The 23185-nt window shown below is 37.8% G+C and overlaps 2 protein-coding genes across 3 annotated transcripts; both read left to right on the top strand.

The window, feature by feature from the left end:
- The first annotated feature begins 90 nt into the window (after positions 1 to 90).
- On the top strand, positions 91 to 13760 carry ercc8 (excision repair cross-complementation group 8). Of its 2 annotated transcripts, none has more exons than XM_036579434.1 (12): positions 91 to 470; positions 1625 to 1720; positions 1974 to 2075; positions 3150 to 3273; positions 3744 to 3825; positions 6423 to 6491; positions 6828 to 6894; positions 7560 to 7663; positions 8439 to 8491; positions 9794 to 9991; positions 10500 to 10595; positions 12829 to 13760. In XM_036579434.1, the coding sequence occupies exons 1-12, from the start codon at positions 394 to 396 to the stop codon at positions 12889 to 12891; spliced, it is 1131 nt and encodes a 376-aa protein (XP_036435327.1). In that variant the 5' UTR covers positions 91 to 393; the 3' UTR covers positions 12892 to 13760. The 2 variants fall into 2 exon arrangements, with proteins under 2 accessions (XP_036435327.1, XP_036435326.1); XM_036579433.1 differs by having other exon boundaries at positions 8367 to 8491.
- A 203-nt stretch (positions 13761 to 13963) lies between these two features.
- On the top strand, positions 13964 to 22395 carry elovl7a (ELOVL fatty acid elongase 7a). Its single transcript, XM_036579435.1, has 8 exons — positions 13964 to 14040; positions 16284 to 16366; positions 17431 to 17621; positions 20349 to 20429; positions 20733 to 20789; positions 20916 to 21021; positions 21371 to 21507; positions 21860 to 22395. Exons 2-8 carry the CDS (start codon positions 16303 to 16305, stop codon positions 22094 to 22096), a joined length of 873 nt encoding a protein of 290 aa, XP_036435328.1. The 5' UTR covers positions 13964 to 14040; positions 16284 to 16302; the 3' UTR covers positions 22097 to 22395.
- Positions 22396 to 23185: the final 790 nt, after the last annotated feature.

Below are 23185 nucleotides of genomic sequence, written 5' to 3'. Positions count from 1 at the left end.
AAAGAAGCCGTAATATGATTGGCTTGCTGAATCGCTCCAACCAATCACAAATCGCTTTACACCTCTGTTGACATACGTAACAACATGACGGCTTCTGCTCAAGCAGCAACGCTGACTGACGTTACAAAACAATGAATCAAACCTCAGAGCTGAAGTAGTTTTAGTGTTCCGTGATATTTAAGATATTATGATTTTAGGTAATATTTTTAACAGTAACGTTACAACACGAAAGTTTCACCGGCCCAGGAAACGGAGTGGGATATCTAGCTAGCATTTTCAAGAGGCTGGCTAGCTAATTAGCTAGGTTAGCTAACCAGTTCTCCAAACAGACAGACTACAGTAGTAGTGGTACTATAAGTTAAATAAAATGGCTGTATATTCAACTTTGCAAACATGCTGAGTTTTCTTACAGCCCGACAAACGGGTGTAGACGACCCAGTTCGCCTGAGACGAGCAGAGTCGACAAGAAGGTAAGATTTGTTGCGTTTTTTATTGAAGCAAATATATAAGTTAGTACAGAGCTACATACTGCAAAACATCAGATGAATATAAAAATGCTATACACATAACTACATGAATACATTTGCCTGGGGGATATACATAACTACACAAAAATCTTGTAGTGTATGCATTTTTGTTTTAAAGAGGGCTGTATTAATTCAATACAACGTTAATGTTCCATCTCCTTTTCAAAGGCAACAACAGTGGGCCTTTTGCCGGACAATATACACTTATGAATATAAAACTTAGCCATTAAAAGTATAAGATTCGTCGTATATATACATGTGTGTATTTAGCTCTGTGATTTTCCCAAATAATACATGTTTCCACAATAAACAATACTTCTCATTATTATGAACAATAACGGCACTGAAGTTTTGCTAAAATTATTTTACATATTGACAATGACAAAATAGGTGAAAGGCTGTCTCTGGGTTGTTTAAATTTTATAAAGTATTTTTAGCTGGGTAGATTTGTTGCGTTCTATGCGGGCACTGCTGTATGATTTTAACTTAAAAGCAACCCCGGTGAAATGAACACAGATCAACATCGCTACATCTATTGTAAACATGTCTACTCTTCTGCCTACATCGATTCTGTGGTACTCACTAGAATGCCTAGAATAAGATTTTCCCTTTTATTGAAAAAGCCCATTCTTATGAGGTATTTTGAACGTGGAAGTAAATTTTGACAGACTGCATGTGCTTTGTGGTGGATACCTGTGAGTGGGTTGTTTGTTTTTTGCTATCTAGTTGGTTTATTTGTTTAACATAAATGACCAGTTGTATTTAGTACTGTATAACTAATGCTAACTAGCACCACAGGTGTATTTTTTAACCTCTGGATCTGTGGCTGGCTTTCAGGATTTGTTAAGCATCGTTTCCAGGATGAAAACACGAAAGTGATACAAAATTATGTATTTTGTCAAACCAGTGAGGCTGAGGGGTGACGTGCTGCACTACAAAATACTACATAACATAACAAATAACTTACTAAATGCTCATTTTAGGCCGGATTGCTCTTTTAATAGAAGGCAAACACTTGCCAGTCCCCATAATAAGAACATAGTTGTCACTTTTCATGAGTGAATGAACATCATTGTGATGAAGTGTTGTCCTTGTAGGGTGCTGAGTTTGGAGTTAAATCACGACAGAGATGTGGAACGTATTCATGGGAATGGAATCAACACTATTGACATTGAGGTCATTGAAGGGAGATAGTAAGTCATGTTCTGTTGGAATATTTGCTTACAAGTGAATTTTGTATTGCTAGTCCAATGATGCTTCACTCCTTCTTATGGATTCTGCCAGCACTGTACAGTTTTGTAATTTTACTACTCCAAAACAGCCTTTTAAAACAAATGAATGGGTTGAGTTATGCATTTTGGAACATGGAAAAACATTCAATTATGCAGTGCAGAAGTTCATGATGACCAGAACTGAGCTACGTATAACCAAATTTCTGCTTTGTAGTATGTTGTCAGGAGGCTCAGATGGAGTAATTGTGATCTATGACCTGGAAAACAACAGCAAGAAGCCACATTACACATGCAAAGCAGTTTGCACTGTGGGCAGGTAGGGCTGATGTGCTTGTGTCTTCTGATTAATGATCACTAGGTGCCAGTATTACCCTAAATCATAAGTAGCACATAGCACTGTTTTTTTACTGTCAAGCGTATTGTTTTATTAATAATATACAGTACTGTGCAACAGTCAGAGACCACCCTTTTGTTTAAGCAACATGTTCCTTTTCAGTGTCAGAAAACAAGCAGAAAATGTATATTTAACAGAAAATTACACAGAAGCCACCAACACTAATATATATCAGCATTTAATTAGTTCACTCTTTACTTTTGTGCACCAACCAGTTAAAGCCAGTTAGCAACCAGTTACTAGTGTCCTCCCAAAAAAAGCTATTCCCAAAGGAGTCACTGACATTATGTTCTCCTTTAAAAAGACACAAACATTCACAAAAGCAACTATACAAACACCCCTTAGCTGTCTGGCATTTTTTTTCCTCATGTGCATCTAACATGGCTAGAAGAATTTCCAAAACTTCAAAAATTGTTATAGAGAAAATGGGACTCCTAACAACCATGTAAGAGCTGTTAGACCACCAAAACTGTCACCATCAGATAAACAGTACCTAAAGCTTTCATCTTTAAGAGATAGGAGACTATCAAACTGCATTCTTCCACTGTGAGAAGACAATGCTGTGGGTCTAAAAGGATGTGCAGGTGTCAAGAAGCTGTTACCGAGAAAAGGAAATGCAAAAAAAAGAAATGTCTGGAGATGTGCGGTAAGATTTAATGGACTGATGAGTCTAAATTTGTAATGGGGATTGCTCGGAACATGAGAAACAGAAAATGCAACCAATTTCTAAGACCGAACTTTGGAAATGTGAAAAATATCCCTGCAGATTTCTTTGAAAAACTAAAAGCAAGACCCCTGAAAAGGATGAAAGCTGTAATAAAGCACTAAAAACACTAAATTCTGAAAATAATGTTATATTTAGTTTTTTGAGTGTCCTGTGTAACTTTCTGTTAGGTGTTTGTTTTCTGCTTTTTTTGACACATAAATTAATAACTTAAACTTAATGTCTTGTTTTGACTGGAAATTAAATTATTCATTTTGTTTGTTTGTATTTAGGTCAAGTCGTTATGTGCACAAGTTCAGTGTGGAGACAGTCCAGTGGTACCCTCATGACACTGGCATGTTTGTGTCCAGCTCATTTGACAAAACCATGAAAGTTTGGGACACAGAAACTTTGAAGGTCTGTTTTCTCTCTTTAAATCTCCACCCCCTGATTTAATCTGGCATGCTACTAGTTCTACCTTACGGATAAATAGAGACATTTAAAGTACACAGTGCATTGTTTGAAGAAACGTTGTGATCCTCTGTAGAGTGGATACATTAATACTGCACTTGTTTATAAATGACGCACCACTCAACAAGTTAAATTACCATCACGATGCTGGCTTGTTGTTCAAACTGTGCCAGCCATAGGAGTGTCAAATGTCTCTTATCTTCAGCCCGTGCGTAATGAGGCCACTAGTGTTTGATTTGTTACTGCCATTGAAACCGACGAACAGATGTAAATACATCCATGGGTTCACTTCTGCAATCTTATGCATCTTCTGTCCAGTTGTAATTTTGTTTGTCGTAATATTACTATTAAAACTTTATGGTGTAATGTGTCTTTTTAGGCAAAGGTTTAATAAATATTCTACATATTTTGTTTAGCCAGCTGAAGCGTTCCAGTTTGAAGGGAATGTCTACTGCCACCATATGTCACCTATTGCCAGGAAACACAGTCTAATAGCAGGTGTGTTTATTTAGTGTTCGGTCTGTTTTCTGCCTGCTTAGCTAAGCAGTCAGTGACTGATAGATATTAAAAAAAGATATGCATTGCTAAGAATGAACTACACGTTTGAAAAATGGTTCTTCAAGGGTTATTTAGTAAAGGTAATCGGTCTATTTAAAATCATGATCTACTTTAAGCTTAAATGGTTTGTTAGTGAAATGGTTCTAGATTTATTGGAGAATGTGTTGTATATGGTTGTATATAGAATATTTGTTTTAAAATGGTTGTATACAGCACCAAAAGGGGATCTACAATTGTTATAATGTCAAACTTGTTACAGTAGATGAACCCTTGAAGAACAATCTTTTTTTAAAGTGTAGTTTATGACTTCAACTCTCTCTCAGCGTTAGAGACAGACAGAGAGGCTTAGTAAGAGCAGGCTTCATGCTAACTAATTGTGTGCATTTACGCTGCACTGATGTTATTTTATGAATAGCATTGATGTTAATGTGTACATGTGCATTCAAAATATAAAATATATATTTCATCTCTGATGTAACAAAACCCTGTGTCCCCATAATGGCAATGGTTATAAGAGACACTCTTTACTTTAAAATGATGTAGTAATAATAAAAAAAAACTGAAAAGAATGGAAAAACAAATTTTCCTTGCTTTTTTGAGGTTAAATCAATATTTAAGCATTGTTAAAAGTTTCAAAACATACCATTCACTCCCCAGTCCATATGTGGAAAATAAAAACTTGTTTTGGATGAATTCTTTTATTCTTCTTATTGTTTTTAAATTCTTTTTCTGTCACAAAATGAGTGCATTTACCTATTCAGCCCACAGCCTGGTTAGATCTGCCCATTCATATTGAATTTACAAGGAAGGTTTTAGCCTGGTCTGCTTTTTGAATGAGGCCCAATAGAGGGCGGTAAATCAGAACAGAGCTCATTTATATTAATATAAAAAAAGAATAAATAAAAGAAAGCATAGGATATGGACCTGATAAATGTATGCATCTAATGGAGCACAGATCTATCCAGATTGTGCACCTCTGAATCAAAGGTAGAACAGAAGAATGCAGCAGAGGTACGAGAGATACGAGAGGAATTCAGTCACCAGCCTCCACGCCAGAGCAGGAAGAGCTAGTTTTAAACACCTATGTACCTTTATCTCTCTCCCTCTCAGTTTTCACATGTGTAAGTTGCATTCCTGTGATCAGGAAAAATAGCTTGCCAGAGTAATTAAAGTTTGTCATGTCAATTTAATTTTTAAGTATAATAAAAAGTTCAACTTTAATTTGTTTTACTAAAATTGTTAATGCAGTTACAATAAACTGGAAAAAGGCTTAAATTACTATCGATGAGAAATGAAATCTTACAAACTAAAATATAAGTCCTAAAAAAAGTTTAAAGATAAAAGAAGTTTTAATTTGAAGATGCTATATATATATATATATATATATATATATATATATATATATATATATATATTTTATTTTATTTTTTTTAGCATAAACAACAGTTTGTTTCTTTGTTTTTCTTTCCTTTATTTTGAGTTAATATATGTGACTTTATTTGCATGTGGAATTTGGGTCTCTGTTATAAGACACCAGTGAAAATACTGCAGCATTTACTCTTGAGCATTTGGCATTTCCTGACATATTCCCTGATTACATGTTATAATATGTAATTGTGGCTTTCCACACACAGTTTAATCGAAACTGTCCTTGAGTTCCATCTGCTTTATAAAATCAGGCCTTAGAGTAAACAACCCAGTGTTTGAGCTCATATTTATCATTTCTATTCTGCTCTAATGCGTTTCTGCTATCTCCAACAAACTGGACTAACAGGTTTGTTTTTCAGAAACAAAGATGCTGCTAAGCATTTTAAACAATGGCTTTTATTGTGCTCCGCTTGCTCCTATAGGTGTTGTTACATAGTTGTTTTTGTAAATACAGAATATACTTGGATAATTATTACAGAATTATTCATACATTCATACATAAGTTGTTCATATTTATCCTTTACTCTTGTTTTTTTAGTATTTTGAATGATATTTTTATATGTTTTTACTTGATGATTTAAAGCCACAGTCAAGGACGTAAGAGTAACAAAGTGACCTTAACTTTCAACACACTTAAGAGGGAGCATGTTCTCCACTGAAAATAAGACCTAATTACGTAAAGAAATAAATAAAGGGCCCATACCTTGGAAATATTTTTCTCACTTTTTGGAATAAATGAGTTATTGATATGTGGCTGCAAAAACAATTCGTTTTGAACTCTGTTTTCATTTATATGTCTCAGTCTAAGTCTTCAGGTAGAAAAATAAATACCAACAGAAATGCAGGAAAGGGTTCCTGAATCATTGAATCATTGAAGATCACTGAATCATTTGTATTATTGGCACTTTTTGTCTCATGGTTGGAAGTTTTAATTTTGTACAGTTAATGAACATATTCAGCATATCTGATGTAAGCCAAATTAGCTGTACAAATCTATACTGGATTGGTTAATTTAGGGTATTTATGAGGCTTCTTTTGTCTGTTAGGATTGAGTTTGTCTTGTTCTGCTAAAGACTCTCAATTGTCTCCATTGTGCTGTGTGTTGGCAGTTGGTACCAAAGACCCTAAAGTCCAGCTGTGTGATCTGAAGTCTGGTTCCCGTATTCACATCCTTCAGGGTGAGTAATGCACTCACTGCAGAGATTGGAGACAACACAGTAAGGGTGATGATGTAGGATCATGTTTGTGCATATAATATATTGAGTATTTTTCAAATGGCAAAAATTGGCTCTTGCTTTTGTCAACGTTTTGTCAACATTTGTGTCTTCTTTCTTCCCATTTTGCAAAAATACATTATTTCTAGTCCCAGCAGCATACTGAGGGTAGTCTAAGGACACTCTGTTGAAGCACAAACCTCTGTAACATCACTCACTAACAAAATGTTGTAAAACTCTGCTGAAAGAAATGTACTGGGAATTTTATGAGGAGGTTTGTGTTATTATGTGTCTGTTCAGGTCACAGAGGGGAAGTTCTTTCTGTCAGGTGGTCTCCACGCTATGAGCACATCCTGGCCACTGCTAGGTAAGGCCGGTCACCATATGTGATCACCGTTCATAGAAAAAAACTTGGACTGCTCACCCAAAGCAAGAGATACAATGTGTTAAGTGGCAGTACTCAATGTTCTATAAACGTGAATTTCTAGACGACGTGAGAATGATTGGTCAAATAAATGAGAAAAAAGAGAATGATGCGTATGTCAAAATACTGTTTAATGGTTTATGCTCAATGAAAGTGACTTTACACATTTGTGATTGCAACTTAAATTGTAGTATCTGTTTTACATGTTTAAAGTTTTGATGCCAAATTTAGTGCTGAATTAGAGTGCACTTACAGATCACCTAGTGGTTAAGGAGCTCATCTGCTCTCTAGCAAAAGAAACGGCTAATTAGTCCTTTGAGAGCATAACAATGTCTAACCTGCTTGAAAAACAATTAAGCAAACATGGCATCATCCTCTGTCGCAGGATTGCAGCACTTACTTGTTTGAGTTTTTTGTCCAAAGATAATTATTAGGTAAATAAGATAAATACAAACACTTAATTGAACATCACACATTTCTTTGTTTTTACTTGTTGTTGTTGTTATTATTGTTATTATCATCAGTAATGATAATTAGTCATAATGTAAAGTAATGTATTAAACAAGGATTGTGGGTAATTTAGTTTGTGCCTTGTAACTCTGCCTCAGTACTGACAGCAGGGTGCGTGTATGGGATGTGCGACGGGCCTCTGGAAGCCTCTTTACATTAGACCAGCACAACGGGGACAAGTCTAAGGCCTCTTCTGAATCAGGTAGGCCCATTCACTATAGTTGTGATGGAACTACATATACTGTACCATAGAGTTTTCATATGTGCTTCGCTTCAGTGATGTTTTAAGACCTTACTGTAGTTAAAGGTTCACCAGTTAAGATTTTCCAGCAATTTTCCAGGTCCTGCCGTTTTTTGATAATATGAGCAGAACTTTTGCACAGAGGCATGTTTGACCATCAGTCATAGATCGTTTCAGTGCAAATTGACAAGAACATCATAAACTGCTATAGAAACATTAACAAGCTGCTGTGAATCTAGTGATCTTAATTACTGTACTTTTTGTTTTGCTGAGTGCGTTGTTATTGTTATTGCATAATGCATGTTCACAATATTATGCAGAACTAAAGGAAGGCAGAAGGAACAGATTGAGTGGTCCAGTACCACTGACCCAGGGTATTCAAAGTTTTGCTTATGACTGTATGTAAATGAGTGCTGTTCTGGTTGTCTGCCCTGTATTGTGCCTCATTCAAAAAGCAGTCTGCGTTGAAACCTTCTTTATAACTTTAAAATTTTATAGTAATAGGCATATGTATGAAAATGTGTCATAAAAAAACAAAAATGTTTTTGAACAATGTTTATATAATTACGTAACTTTTATTTAAAAAAGTGAGGAAAATTTGATTTCGTTGTATTGCTTTAATAGACGTTTATGTGCTTTTGGTGACTCTCACCTCTCTCCTCAGTGAACACAGCCCATGATGGACGCGTCAATGGCCTGTGCTTCACCGATGACGGCCTTTATCTCCTCACCACAGGCACAGACGACCGCATGCGGCTGTGGAACAGCGCCACTGGCGAGAACACACTGGTAGGCAGAAAAACATGAGCACTGTAGGTACAATCAGAATGTGCTTTGCTACATGAATTGTTCTACTCCAAACCAGGAGACCTCAGGCTGAACTTGAGGCACAAAGCTTTTCTCTTTTGGACTTTTGTAAACACTCTGTCAGAGTCTGAATTTGTTGTTCATAAAAAAGAGGTGTTGCTGCTTCACTTCTCACGCAAAAGTCATTGCCTTTAAGGGAGAAAATCTGTCATTCTTCTGTCAGCTGAGATAGCATCTTTCTTTCTGTTTGGCTCCTTGTGACAGAAAAAGATGAAGAAGATATTCAGGTTGAAAACACATTTATCAAATGTCTTAGAATAAGTAAGATGATGTAGAGTTGGTCTTACCCTAAAATGTTAATACATACACTGCCATTGAACAAGTGCTTGCCAACTCCCGATTTTCTCTATTTTTCCATATTTGTCACACTAAATGGTTTAAGATACTCAGCAGCCCCCAAAACATTATCGCAAAAAGCTTGGGGTCTATCAAGGTGTTTTTTGGCAAATGTAAGACGAGCCATTGTGTTTCTATTAGTTAACAGTGGTTTTCACCTTGCATCCCCCCCCACCCCCGGTCCCTTCTAATGATGGATTCATGAACGCTGATCCTAATCTGAAACAAGTGACGCCTGCAGTTCCTTAAATTTTTATCTGGTTTCTTTTGTGACTTCCTGAATGGACTGACTTCCTATCTTTTATGAATTACTTTTGATTACAGCATAGTGCTGGAAAGGTTCTTTTTAAGTGATGTTTATATTCAACAGAGCTGGCAGTAATCAAGCCTCTGTATGCCTAATTTAATTGGTCCCGCTTAACAACTAACTTAAGTTAATTGGTTGATTGCATAACAAAGGGGGCAGTTACTTTTTCACATGGGGCCAATTTAATAATCTAATTTCTCATACTAATTAGTAAGAGTGTAACAATACACTCAGCCCACGATTTGGTTTATGATGCTGGGTTCACAATTCAGTATTCTCTTGATATTTTGAATACAATTTGAATGAAGAAAAATGATGAAAATGGTGACTTATCATTACTATCACACAACTTAATATCTACAGTAGTGTTGGGCGGCAGGAGGATTGCTGGAATGAGTTGTTTGATGCTGATTGCTTGTGAACTTTGGTTCTACTAGTTTGTGTCTTTTTCAGCTTATTAACCTTTAAAAAAAATGACAGGTATTGTGTATTGCAAAAATGTCCTCAAGTATCATGATGTTATTTTTTGCCATATTGCTAACCTTTTATTGTAACTGGAGTTCCTGTGTTATTTTTCTCAGGTTAACTATGGGAAGGTGGTTAACGAGAGCCGTAAAGGTGTGAAGTTCACCGTGTCGAGAGGCTGCAGCCCAGAGTTTGTCTTTGTGCCATGTGGCAGCTCTGTGGCCATGTACGGCCTTCACACCGGTGAACTGGTCACTATGCTGAGGGGACATTACAATAATGTAGACTGCTGTGAGTTCCACACAGACTATCAGGTAACAGGAGCATTTCTGAGTGAATGGATGAGCGATTGTTTTTGCATGACAGTAAACACACTGAATGTTCTATTTTAAATATTTTTATGTAAAGATCCTGTGCATTTAAAGGCACAGTACTTAAATTACTTATACTTTTAAAAAGATGTTACAGTGTACTGGTGAACAACAGCCCAATCATTGTTAAGAGCAAGGGAAGTGTAATATAATGGTTTCTTAAATCGCTTTTAATACCTTGCTACCTCTTTGTTTGTTTGCTGTAATGAATATCAGGTAACGGTGTCTTTTGAGCTGAACTTCAGTCCTGTATCAATGCCTACTAGACTCCACCTCTTAGGCTAGTGTTTGGAATGTTAGCCTTTTCCCATGAAATTAAATTTTATCCAGGAACACACATTAGCAGCTTGTCTCCAGGGATTACACTGTACAAAGACACTGTAACCAAAGACGAACCAGAGAAAACACTTGCTCATTATACGTCTGTGTCTCTTGTGTGCGTGGTTCTCAGGAGCTCTACAGTGGTGGAAAGGACTGTAACATCTTGGCATGGGTGCCTGTGCTACGTCAACCTGACAATGAGGATGAGGGGGCTGGCTCTGTAAAGGTAGGCCAGCTTGAAGACAAAGAACCAATCCCCTAGGGTTCTCAAACCTGCGAGACAGCCATGTATCGTAGAGCTAGAGGTGGTGTCTAGGTTGGGCGCCAACACCTATTGATTCTTGCTGCATATTTATCTTGTAGATAAGATGAACTTCCTAGTGAGGATGCTAGCCTTTAAAAAGACAACAGATTGACTGAAACATGTCTTACCTTTTGGGTGAAGTCAAAATGTTCTTAATACAAGCTTGTTATTACTGATTTGATTCACTTTGAGATTCAAGCCAGTATTTTGCATAAATGCGCAAATCTAGTAAGGTGTAAAAAATTGCAAGATGTCCTATTTGAGTGGTATGAATTATTCAGGGATCACACAGCAAAAATTACATTTTGCTTTCTGTTTGGAGGAAGAATGTAGACAATTATTTAGCGCTTTCTTTACCTTATGGACTGCTTTAGACTAAGACTAAGACCAACAGACTTCTCTCTTTGACAAAGTTCTCAACTGAAGCAAAGCATTAGCTTGCGTCAACAACTTCCCCTATTTTTTAAAGTTGGTGATGTTTAAATATTTATTATATTTATAAATGTGTTTATACTAGTGCTGTCAAAGGTAATGTGTTATTAATGCAATAAATGATTAACGGCACAATGATTTTTTTTAACACCATTAACGTATTTTCCTAGTTTGACCCTTTGAACCATTCGTAGTGGTGCAGGCTAAAGCCCAGCAGCTCATGCTCGATATGTTGCTAGGGTGTCGCTTCGCTATTGTAGCCCTCTCATTCAAATGCAGCTTTTAAGTGGCTTTTAAAGCGATATCTAAAGCACTTTCAGTAGACTATGCTGGACAGTACTTGCGGAAGACCTGTGGATAAATAACAGGCAGTAAACTAAAAAAACCAACATCAAAATGAGAAGTTACAGTTCTCTCGAGAGCCTCTCAGAGTCAGCACTGAGTAACATTGAATGGGGGCACATGAAATTCTGACAGGGGGCAGTGATGATTTAAGTAAAACATACTTTGCAACTATCCAGGTGACCTGAATGAAATTTTGCAGTCTGATGGTTGCTACAGCAGTAGCAAGCCTCAGCATTATCACATACGCATAAACCAAAAGCATATTAATGTTCAATAAAAAAAATGCACCTAACCCCAAGCCCCACATATTACAGCAAATATCATATTTTCAGTGGCGGGGGACTAATCTAAGAGGACTTTGTTTGCTAGCCAGACTAAGAAAGCTTATTTGGATTTTTGACAAGTTTAATTGGTGATGCGGTCTGCCACAGTGTTTAATCCAGATCCTATACTTAGGAAATGAGCAAAATTCAATTTTTCCAGCATGCGGCATATTGGTCTAAGCTAAATTACAATTGGACAATTGGTATTTAGTAAAGGGGCTTAGTTCCTCGAGCTAAACACAGACTGTACTTGCATGCGTGGTTAAATCAAGCGCTTGATATGATGATGTTTATATCAGTATGTAACAATAGTACCTGACCACAATGACAATAAAAGTCTTTGGAGATAATGATCTGGTATTTTGTAATGGCAAAAGTAAACTACACTAATGTTTAAAATCATTTTGTCCAAAACTGAGGGGGCATGAAGATTTTGTAGAGTCTTTTGTCCCCCTATGGCACCGGGCCTGGAGAATCCACTAACTGGATGAACAAAAACAAGAGAGAGGGGCTACAATCATAAAGTTGTAAGGGGCATTTTAATTTTGGCTTTTTACCCTCAGAAACATTATAAAGAATGAAAATATACATTTTTCTTTACTAAAAAATGCTAGTTTGGGGTAAGAATCAGCTTTTCTGGAATGAAATATTTAACTAAATAAATAAAAGATAGCTAGTTGTATTTTTCACACCACTGTACGTGTCACTGTAAGAACGTAGGCGAAGAGAAGAGTTCAGATCAGATTCAGATTGCAGCTGATAGTCATGACGCACAGGGGGACCCCTGCAGATAAACAGGTCGTCACAGTGCATACTTCACAGGTCACTTTTCCTCTCTGTTCATCAGGCATAGAGTTAAGATCTCTGGAGCAATCCAGCAGGTCTAGCTATACCTGTTGTGCTTAAAAAAATCAGCCACATACTGAAATCATCATACTGTTTAATTATTATCCTTTTTTGCAAAGATGCCTCTTTTGGATAATACTATTAATAAGACATCAGTGTTTTGAGAGTGCTTGAATGTGAAGTGTCAGACTAATGGCATTTCTTCGCAGGGTGGGGCCCAAAATGCGGTTAATCCTGCTTTCGAAGACGCCTGGAGCAGCGATGAAGATTAAATGAGCTAATCACAGTTTAAATATTGCAATACTGAACAGTCACACTATAGTGCAATATGCTGGAGCTTTCTTTCAGAGGGGAACAAGCCTCAGAGACTCTGTTATACCACAACTGAATGTACTGTATTGTATCATGCCAAAAATCTCTAACTAATGTGTCTACTTTCATTTACAAGCCTGTTTTTTGGTTTATTTTTTTGTTTTCTTTTTGTTGTGCATGTACCTATTTGCATTCCTCTACATCAGTGACCCTGTATAGTGAAACAGGATTTAATAGATGCTACTTAATATACTTAGTGTGGGTCAGGTGTGTTAGATTAGGGTTGGAACAGGGCGGTGTACAGTGGCCCCAAAAATGATTTAAACTTGTGTTCACTGATGACGTCATGAACTCAGAAGTGTACAAAGGCATGTTGGATGCGAACCAGCAGACGTCTGCAAACAGCACAACATTCTGTAACTGCTGGTCGCCTTTTGAGAGAGAATTACAGTGTTGGAATGGTAGGTTTAAAATAGATAACAGTTGGTGTGACATTTTGTTGCCTAACACAATGTTACAGAGTTATAGAGTATGGCACAAATGTCCAAATAGTTTTAGGACTACTGTATCTACGTGAGTAGGTTTGGGAATTCTTGTGAACAGATTGTGCCTGCAGTATGTGTCAGTAAATGCAGTCAGAAACTGGGTCTCATTTTTCTCCTTCATTTACATGGTGTGGCCAGGTGCTATGACCACACCTCTAGTATGGGTTTTACCTTTGACCTATATTTGGACTGCAAGTTTTTCAAAGCATAATGCGAGTGAGAGATTTGGGTGCTGATAATGATTTTTTTTACTGCCAATAAATGAATTTTTTTATTGTGATGAATACTCTGAGTCCGGCTGTGTTTCCAAACGTAGCAGTTACCAACAAGACAGAAAATTGCGGTTTAAAGACTGTGTTTCTTAAGTTCCATGCAAAACAAAGATCTTTTTGCCTGAGTTGACACTTGGCCAATCACAGTCGCCTGTTAGACACTCGCAATGGAGACTCCGCCCACTGTTGGCCACGCCCGGTTGTGGCTTAATTGATGAAGTGAGGCGAATCAGCGCCATAGTGGGGAAACTTCGAGAGGGAAGTGCTGGAGGACCTGAGGCGAGTGTAACAGGTAAGAGCAAAGCGGATACAAATCAGTGCCTGGCTGTGTTTTGCTTTTCGAAGGATGGAAATGCAAGGAGCTTAACTCTGCCTGTAAACAGGCTGTTTATTCAGAATATTTTGGGGTGAAAACACTTGTGAAAGCTGTAACATTTTCTCTGCTACTGATGCTATCATGAAGTGCGAGTCCAACGGTTGTGGGTCAAGTTTATGAAATGGTGTTACCCAGAGCGTTTTTCCCTCTAAGAGTCCTCTCTGTATCTAAAACACATTCCAACTCATCAGGTCATTAACTAGACCTTCATGAGGTGGAAATGCGTTGTGTTTGATAAAGAAAAGTGAGCAGAGAATGTGAGCTACAAGTGCAGGATTTGGGGGACACTGGCTGCGTTTCAATATGCATACTTGAGTTCTAACTTGCTCCACTTTACTATTCGTTCAGAATTCTGCGCACTCGCTAAGCGTTTTAGCTAGAGCGCATATTGGAACGCAGCCTCTTCACTCAAGCCGTTGTAACTCTTTAAGATGCACCTGTCCGCAGGGAAGTCCGACCTTTTATTGCGCTATTAACCTGTTTGACTCGCGAGAGTTTAACCGGCGTGTCGCAGCTTGTTTGCTTGCGCTGGCTTTACGTTCATTATTATCATAATAAGTAGGCATTTGACTTCAGCGAGTAGCCCATAAAATGTCCATATTATAACACGTTGAATCATTTCTCGTTTGAATTGACTGTTTCTGGTATGTTGGGTGTGTGCATTGTTTTCACTATGGTGAAGGTGTCCTGAGTAAATGTGTGTTGTAAATCTATAGTAACTGATTCCAAGCTGTCAAATCAAACATGATAGTATTCAGTTCATCAGTGAAGGATTAGTTTCTAGTTGATGTTTAAATGCATTCATTTGGTTGATCAGAGCGTTTAGCTTTATTCTTAGACTATGTGAGGAATTCTGAATGGGGATTGTTTACTCAGTGAGTCTCCCAAGGGTGCTGTAAAGGTGTGTATTCACTTCAGATTTTGCGGTTGATTAAACTGTTTTCTTAACCCATCTACAGGAATGCTTAACAATTTATCGTCTGCCACGTTTTCAGGATTTTTTCCCCCATTTTTATCAGTAAAAATGGACTGGCATATGCAGCTTCTGCTGACCTTTTGTCATTTTCCTTTGACATTTGTTCTGCATCCATAATGCTCCAAAAACACAGCCACTGGTGTTCTGTCCTCCAGACATGGATCAAACCCGGTCCTCTGGAATACAGAGGGTGGCCATCAACAAAGTAGCCCTGATTTATAGATGAGCCCAGATTGGAATTCACTGTGTTCTTCCTTTGTTTGTGGTGCATGCAAATTTTGATAGATATCGTTTTGATAAATGTCTTTGTTAAGTAAATATTGCACACTGGCAATCTGCATAAATACTTATTTATTATTGGTTTATTTATTTATTTATCGGCCACTCCAGAGAGTATAAGTGCTGTCCTGGGCAGGGCACGCTTAGCATAAACTGACTGCTGGTCATTGTGTCCTAACACTCAGTCCCTTGTTCGTCTTGAAGCTTGGTGGGAAGAATGGAGAGTGGTAGGATTGCTGGGTTTTGCTTATTTGTGTACAATGCAACCTTTCTTTGAGTTCACCATAAGCGAGCCGGTCGCTCCCATTGACCTCACTGTACGATATCACCACTGAGCACTCGCGATCTTCAGTTTTGCTGGTTATGCATTTTGTTGCACTGATTGAATGAAGGAAAATTGCATCATCACAACAGAGGACCAGTTGTTGATGGAAAAAATCTGAAATTTGCCTTTGTGGCTGAGTACTGACATTTAATACTTTCATAATACTGACTAAATTAACTCAGTACTACACAGTATCAAAAACTGTAATTTAATACCACATTTCAGTACCTAAGTGGTTCATCATTTTGCTCGTTCCGGGATCTAGTCTGCTGATCGGCTGTCTAAAATACATTGTCAGCACTTCTTAAGTCTGCAGTTCTTTGCGGTCTGTAAACATACCCACTTCCAGCACCTCGCACTCATTTCAGGTGTAAGCCACACACCTCTTTCGGAATCTGAATCGAAGTCAAAGTCTGTATCGGTTTAAAAATTGTCTTTCTGAAAATATTGTTAGGTATTATCATATTATTACATGACTTAACATTATTGCTTTAGTTTGAGAACTGAAAGTAATTTTGTGTACTTACAGCTCCGTATTCCGAAATATATGCATCTTAACCCATTTCTCATATTCTCCAGGCTCTAGTTTGAGGCAGAGATGGCACTTAAAGAGCTTACCTCCACTGCTGTACGGATATACGACGAGTGGATGAAGGTTGCAGGTAAAAAGCTACAATAAGTGGAAATGGCATTAAAATTAAGTACTCTGCATCGTGCTTATTACATCAATGTAGAGAAATCAGTGAAACCGTGTCTATGTAGGGTTGTTACATTCTGTTCCAATAATATTACAAGCAAGTCAGCTGCATGTGACGACTAAATTTCTGTTAATTGACCAGCTTAAAGCAATGATGTAGCCAAAAATCTGTTTTCCACAGGTTTCCGCTTAGCCTAAATATAGTTAATCTGCAAAGACTAGTGTTTTTAGTGTAATGTAAAGGGATGCGGTAATATCTTAGCAAGGTTTATTGATTTGTTTCTTTCTTTATTTTTCCGCATTCATCTACATACTACTGATGCTAATACATAATTTATAAAATGTAGAAAGGGGGAATAAATCCACTTGGATTAACACTATAGAGAAATACAACAATTTATTTCTGTAGTGTTACAGTAGTTGCAATAAAATGAGCAAAATAGATTTTTTAGTGTAGTAGGACTAAGAAAAATGTTCTTAGAAAAATGTAAGAAAAATGAGTACAATAAATGCATTACCAAATATCCGTTTGAAACTTCTAAACATCTGTCTGATGCTGTTTATTTGTTATTTTATTTATTTATTTAGAAGCAGTTATCCACTGATACTGTTATAATCCTGATATCACTGTGCATCCCTAATTACCTCTGCAGTCAGTTGTGTTTATTCTTATTGATTACGTATGTAGGATATACTGTAAGTCTATCTGAGATTACTTGGCCTATGGTTTGCATGATGCTAGTTGGTGGGCTATAAGCTTCCATTACATATTAGCTACATTAGCTTCTATTGCAAAAGCTATAGCAAACTTTAGACACCAAACCTGCTGATTGACTATATTTGGAGTAAGGGGGAAACTGTGGTTGAGAACTGTCTCTTAATGTGGTGACACTGTAAGGTAATGATATTATGTTGAGGCATGTGCCATTTCTCAGTGTTATAGTGTCACTCACTGTGCCCAATATTACCAATATAAGTAATACATTAAATGGTATTGCTTTGAAATCTAATAACACTGCAATACTTCAGACCCCAGGACACAAGACTGGCTGCTCATGTCGTCTCCGCTGCCTCAGACCATTATAATCGCCGCCTATATATACTTTGTGATGTCGCTGGGGCCCAGGCTTATGGAGAACAGGAAACCGTTTGATCTGAAGAGGGTCCTCGTAGTCTACAACTTCAGTGTGGTGGCCCTTTCTCTCTACATGTCTTATGAGGTAAGTGGTCTAAATGTCAGAATGGTGCAAATAGCCAGTTTATTTCCACTGGCTGATTTAGTTGTGTAACCATCGAAACAAGAAGATCGCAAGACATGTCCTTCACCAAGTGCAGTTGGAGAGGGACGCGTCTTCTAAGGGCGCGAATGAAGTATCTACTAAAATGATTATTAAAATGTGCTTTAACTTAATTGCATTAATGTTTTTGAAGTTGCATTATCAAAGAGAACACGTCAAAATTCAAGTGTAAATTGGAAACAGCGTCTCTTCACTTTGCAGTTACATATTCTCGTCTACTGCGCTCATTCTGTGTTAAAATGCCTTTAAAAATGCATTCGACCAGATTGCATGTTCGTTTTCACAGACTTCTTATCCTGTCAATCATCCCATCATGGCGGGCCAAACAGCTTGCTCAGCAGAAAAGGCTTTATCTGGACCATGGCAGCTGATCTTTTGTTAGAAAATGGGGTGAAAAGGAGCAATATATCCACTCTTTCACTTGAAGTTTTTTCTGATTTAATAAGTGGGTTGAAATTATTGCCTTTGTTAGCTGACCATTGGCTGCAGACTGCTTAATCCAGCATTGAGGTCTATCTAATCTGTGAGATATTGCTGTCTTTGATGTTATCTGTTACCATTTAGTTGTAATTGTACTAGTACACATAGACATGTTAGTTAAATCACACAACCACCTTTTCCCAGTGGCTGAGCTGGTAACAACTGCTGTACCATGTCATATTTCAGCGGATTCAGCTAGGGTTAGGGACATCTCTGTCCTGCTTTCCTTTTTAAAATTAATATTACAAAAACTGCTGGTATACATGTGTGACACAGTGACCAGGATCATGTTAACCAGCTGGTAAAACAGCAGATGACAGCAGGCCTTGTTTGGGAATGTAGCGTTAATTGAACAATTTATAGACCAGTAATAGTATCTTTTCTGTCTGTTCTGTAACGTAATATTTGACACCACTATTGCACTGATCACTTAAGACATGAATAGATACTTCTGAAAATACATTTTAATTTTAATAAATCTACTCATGAAGCATCTACATCTTTGTGTAAATGAAATACTAGTGCACCAAAGGGCAAATGTAAATGGAGCTATTGAATATGGATTTTCATTTTGAGCACAGACTTGCATGTATGAGTGCAAAATTTAAATTAATTTTGCATATTACATTTTCATTTTAATTTTGATACTGATACGCTTTCATAGACTTGCAGCAGCATGCACACCTACCATATTTTAGCATCCTGTTTTTTTTCCTCCTTTTCCACTCCCTCTCTCCTCCTGATGCAGTAATGCTACTTTTTTCTATTTTAACAACAAAAATCTTACACAATGCAGCTTGAAAGTTAATGAAAGCTGTCCAGTTTATGTAAGATGTGCTATACTGCTAATTACTTTTAAATGCTGCAGTAAAATTGGCTAATTTTTAGTAATCAAAGTTTTGCTACTAGACTGGCTTTTTAAATCGCAGTAATCTTGAATATGCTACTTTTGTCCGACATTCGCCAAGTTCTCCAGCTTTAAATGGTCCATTATTTTTTCTGTGTGACTGGATTAGCAAAACGCAGCTAGCATAACTGCAGTCAGACCATTAGAATTGTGGGTATTACACGTGGCTGTTGGGTTGTTTTCATTTTCACTTTAATGCTCTGCAGTAGGGTTTTAACAATTTGGAGGAAATTATGTAACTATGATTTTTCTGATCAATATTACAACTGCGATTTAAATCCAAGCAATCATTCAAGCTCTGGGCCTTCAAAAAGACCAGGAAAACTACTTTTTCTGGCTTGATATAGTACACCAGACTGCCTGTTTGTTGTAGATGTGTTGTCATATACACAGCATATGGATGTTAGGTCGCTTCTAATAGGTCTAACTGAGTTCTGCGTTATCAGGTTCAGTGTCTCCACCTTAAGCTTGTTAAGGCAGTGTTAATTAGTAGGTTATAATTAAAATTGCAACTCTCTCAGTTTGAAATTTCAAATTGTTGTTCCGACGTAAAATCTCTTTCAGCCCTACACTGTAAACTTTTACACTGCTTTTTAATTTCTAAAAATGTAAGCCTGGAACAGGAGGATTTTAAAGCAGTAAAAGGTTTATAAGCACAAGTACCCTTTCAGTTGTAGGAGTGTATACTGGGTGCGTTCTTTTCCTTTCCTGCTGGTGTGAAAGCTGATTTGAATAATTTGTTTACATCATTAAACATGTTGTACTGGAATTCATTTTGCTGCCTGTCAGGTCATGCTAATCTGGTTTAACCGAGATCATACCTGGAGATCTTTCTGTTTCTGTCATTGTAGAAGTGAGTGCAAACCACAACTAGTGCTTTGGTTTTATTGGAAGCCTTTGTATGTAATAGCTTTGTTTATGTTTAAGGGTTTTACCTGGCTTCTATTTTACTTTCATATCCCAGTAATCCATCCTGAAGCAATGTGCTGTTTTTCGCTCTATTTAAATAGGGTCTGGTACCGTTTGAGTGATGAAGGCAGGTGTTCCTAAACCTGCCTTCATCACTCAAACTAGGTGCCTTCCTGCCTAATGTTTCTATTTATTTATCAGGGTTTTTTTAATTAACATGTATTAAAAGTTAAGAATGTCTTGTTCTCTTTACTTATATATATATATATATATAATCTTTCTGGCTTTCTGGTTCTCTGTTAAATTGTATGTTGTGTGCTCTTTATAATGTGGTATTTTCTCTGTGTGTGCAGTTTGTAATGTCTGGCTGGGGCACGGGTTACTCTTTTGGCTGCGACTTGGTGGATTACTCGCGATCTCCGCAGGCTATGAGGGTAAGTGCAGAGGAGGGGAATGTAACCCTACCTGCTGCGGAGGAACTGAAAGACTTTATCTTTACCTTGCTGTTATAGATACAGCTTGCAGGCATCAGCAGAAAGCTGGCTGTGGGCGTGCGTAGTATGATGGTTATCTGGCAGGTCATCATGCCTAAAGCACGTAGTGCTTGATGTGATTTATATCTGGTCCCCGTGGGTTTAACGCCATGTGGACTTTGATTGTCTTGTGTTATGACAAGCTTTTGTCTTCTGGATAACGTCTATGCAAATATGTAACATCCTCATTCTGTTCTTTGCTAGATGGCAAGCACCTGCTGGCTGTATTATTTTTCCAAATTTATAGAGTTGCTGGACACAGTAAGTAACCTGCCAATTGCTCCCTCATCTATGCTAAAGGTCCACAGTGACACGTTATGGTTAGACATGTTACTGTAGCCTGTCTGCTCTGTTTATTGATGGTTTGATCATGTCCCTCCTGGCCAGGTGTTCTTTGTGCTGAGAAAAAAGAACAACCAGGTCACCTTCCTGCATGTCTACCATCACTCCATAATGCCATTCACCTGGTGGTTGGGGGTAAAATTTGCTGCAGGTACACTGTCCTCTGCCACACCTTTGCTTCAGATCTGTGTGTGAATCAATGATATAATGATGTGGATAATAATATGAATAATGTAATAAAACATCATTCTACATTTTTTTATTAATGTGTGGTTGCACCACCTGATGTTCTCTGGGTGGTAAAATTGAATGTCCTGTTTAAAGTAATAAAGTCTATGATACAAATAATAACACACATTTAATAGATTGTTGCAGATTGTTGCAAAAATGCACATCATATCTTTATTTAAAAAAAAATCTAACAGAAGTTGTCTTATTTTCAGTTTTCAGTTAGAATGAAACAAGATCTAATCATGTTCAAAATGTGTCTCTTATTTCAGGTGGTCTGGGGACTTTCCATGCTTTTCTGAACTGTATCGTCCATGTCATCATGTATACATACTATGGCCTTTCTGCTTTGGGTCCTGCCTATCAGAAGTTTCTGTGGTGGAAGAAGCACCTCACATCTGTTCAGCTAGTATGTACTTAAAAATGTCCAGGGCACATGTGTCAGGCTCCAGTCCTCATGGGCCAGAGCACTGCAGACGTCAGCACACTGCCTCATTAAACACGCCTGATTCAGCCAATCAGCTAATCAACAAGGCATTCATGAACTGAATTTAGAGCCTTAGAAGAGGGTAAACGATCTCCACACCACTTTGGCCTGGAAGTTCCCCAATTTGACATGCCTTGTCTAGGGTCTGAGTTGAATGTTACCAAATCTTGACTCATAATACATTTGTCACATGATATTTGAGTATTTAGAATGTTGGCTGATGTTTGAAAGAGAATCTCTTTCTTGATAAAATTCCCTTTCTCTGTGTCCTCAGCTCCAGTTTGTGATCGTCACCTGCCACATTGGCCAGTACTTCTTCATGGAGGATTGTCCCTACCCGTACCCTGTCTTTATCTACATCATTGCTATCTATGGCGTGGTATTTCTCCTCCTCTTCCTCAACTTCTGGTATCACGCATACACCAAAGGCAAGAGGCTGCCCAGAGTTCACCAGAGTGCAGGTCAGGTGCAGAACAATAACAATGGAGTTCACCACAGCAAACGGGACTAACTGGTCTTTCTGAGGAACACTGTGAAATGGCAATCCTTCTGGCACGGAGTTCTCCCTGGTTCTGCTGTTCACTGGCATACTGTGCACTGACTTTTATATCTCAGATATTTTATATTTATGTAAGATGTTTCATAGGGCGAAGACAAACTTGTCACATGGTACTGTCAGTTTTGACTATGTCTAGACAGCAGGTGCTATGCTGAGAACAGAGATAAAACACAGATCAGATGTGATGTATCGTACATTTGGACTGAGGAATCTTGTTTGACTGCCTGTCTAAATGTAGCCTCATGTAATAGCTGAAGAAAACTCTTCTCTTCAGGTTCTTTTCTTTAACTATTGAGCTGAACCTCATAATGATATTGCTCCATTGACTTTTCTACTGCCTGTTGGCACAGTGTTCATGTACTGTACTTAAATACAGGGAGGAGACAAACTCTTCCTCAGCATCTCGCACCAGCGGGTCCTTTCCACCAAACCTGTGGGTACCTGGAGCTTCAGCTTTAACTCTCTTTTCTTTTTTTAGACTGGCTGAATATTTTAATTTTAGTTGTTCATGCTTTTTTACTCAGTCTACCAAATTAAAGTGTCACAAGCTGTTAAATGAATTGGTACATATTAAATTTCCCAAGCCATATAGTGCCTTAACTGTTTTCTCTCCTGCATTTCCCAGCCTTCCCATCAACTTTAACATGGTTATATACCATATAGCGCCTGTGCTGGCTTTAATGTACTTTACCAGTACTTATGCACTACTTAGGTTCATTATTTCTTAGTAGATAATACTTATTTGGAAGAAGGGAGAGGTCAAGTGTAGTATGAATGTCCTTGGAGGAGCCAGTGCACTTATCTGGACCCAATATGCTGTACCATCAAGCTTTTCAGAGTACGTACTGGTCTTGGATCAGCTCTTATCTGACTGTATGATCAATTTCATTTGGATATGAAGGAGAAATGCTGATCCTTGGTCAGGGCCTGTATTCTGGCAGGTTTGATGCATATTAACGCAGGTCCAGACTTCACTGCACTACTGGGGATTCGGGACAGGAGCAATATTTTAAATGGCATAGATTTTTGTCACCTAATGTT

Source organism: Colossoma macropomum, unplaced genomic scaffold (genome assembly GCF_904425465.1).
Source record: "Colossoma macropomum unplaced genomic scaffold, Colossoma_macropomum, whole genome shotgun sequence".
Classification (NCBI taxonomy): domain Eukaryota; kingdom Metazoa; phylum Chordata; class Actinopteri; order Characiformes; family Serrasalmidae; genus Colossoma; species Colossoma macropomum.
The sequence above is the reverse complement of the archived record's forward strand: the minus strand, read 5'-3'. Positions and strand labels throughout refer to the sequence as shown.

Excerpts from the sequence above, each read along its gene's own strand:
- ercc8 (XM_036579433.1), top strand. The coding sequence starts at position 394 with ATGCTGAGTTTTCTTACAGCCCGACAAACGGGTGTAGACGACCCAGTT. Across the intron at positions 3,826-6,422 it reads GAAACACAGTCTAATAGCAG|TTGGTACCAAAGACCCTAAA; the intron begins GTGTGTTTATTT and ends GTGTGTTGGCAG. Across the intron at positions 10,596-12,828 it reads AGGGGGCTGGCTCTGTAAAG|GGTGGGGCCCAAAATGCGGT; the intron begins GTAGGCCAGCTT and ends ATTTCTTCGCAG.
- elovl7a (XM_036579435.1), top strand. The coding sequence starts at position 16,303 with ATGGCACTTAAAGAGCTTACCTCCACTGCTGTACGGATATACGACGAG. Across the intron at positions 17,622-20,348 it reads CTCTCTACATGTCTTATGAG|TTTGTAATGTCTGGCTGGGG; the intron begins GTAAGTGGTCTA and ends CTGTGTGTGCAG. Across the intron at positions 21,022-21,370 it reads GGGGGTAAAATTTGCTGCAG|GTGGTCTGGGGACTTTCCAT; the intron begins GTACACTGTCCT and ends CTCTTATTTCAG.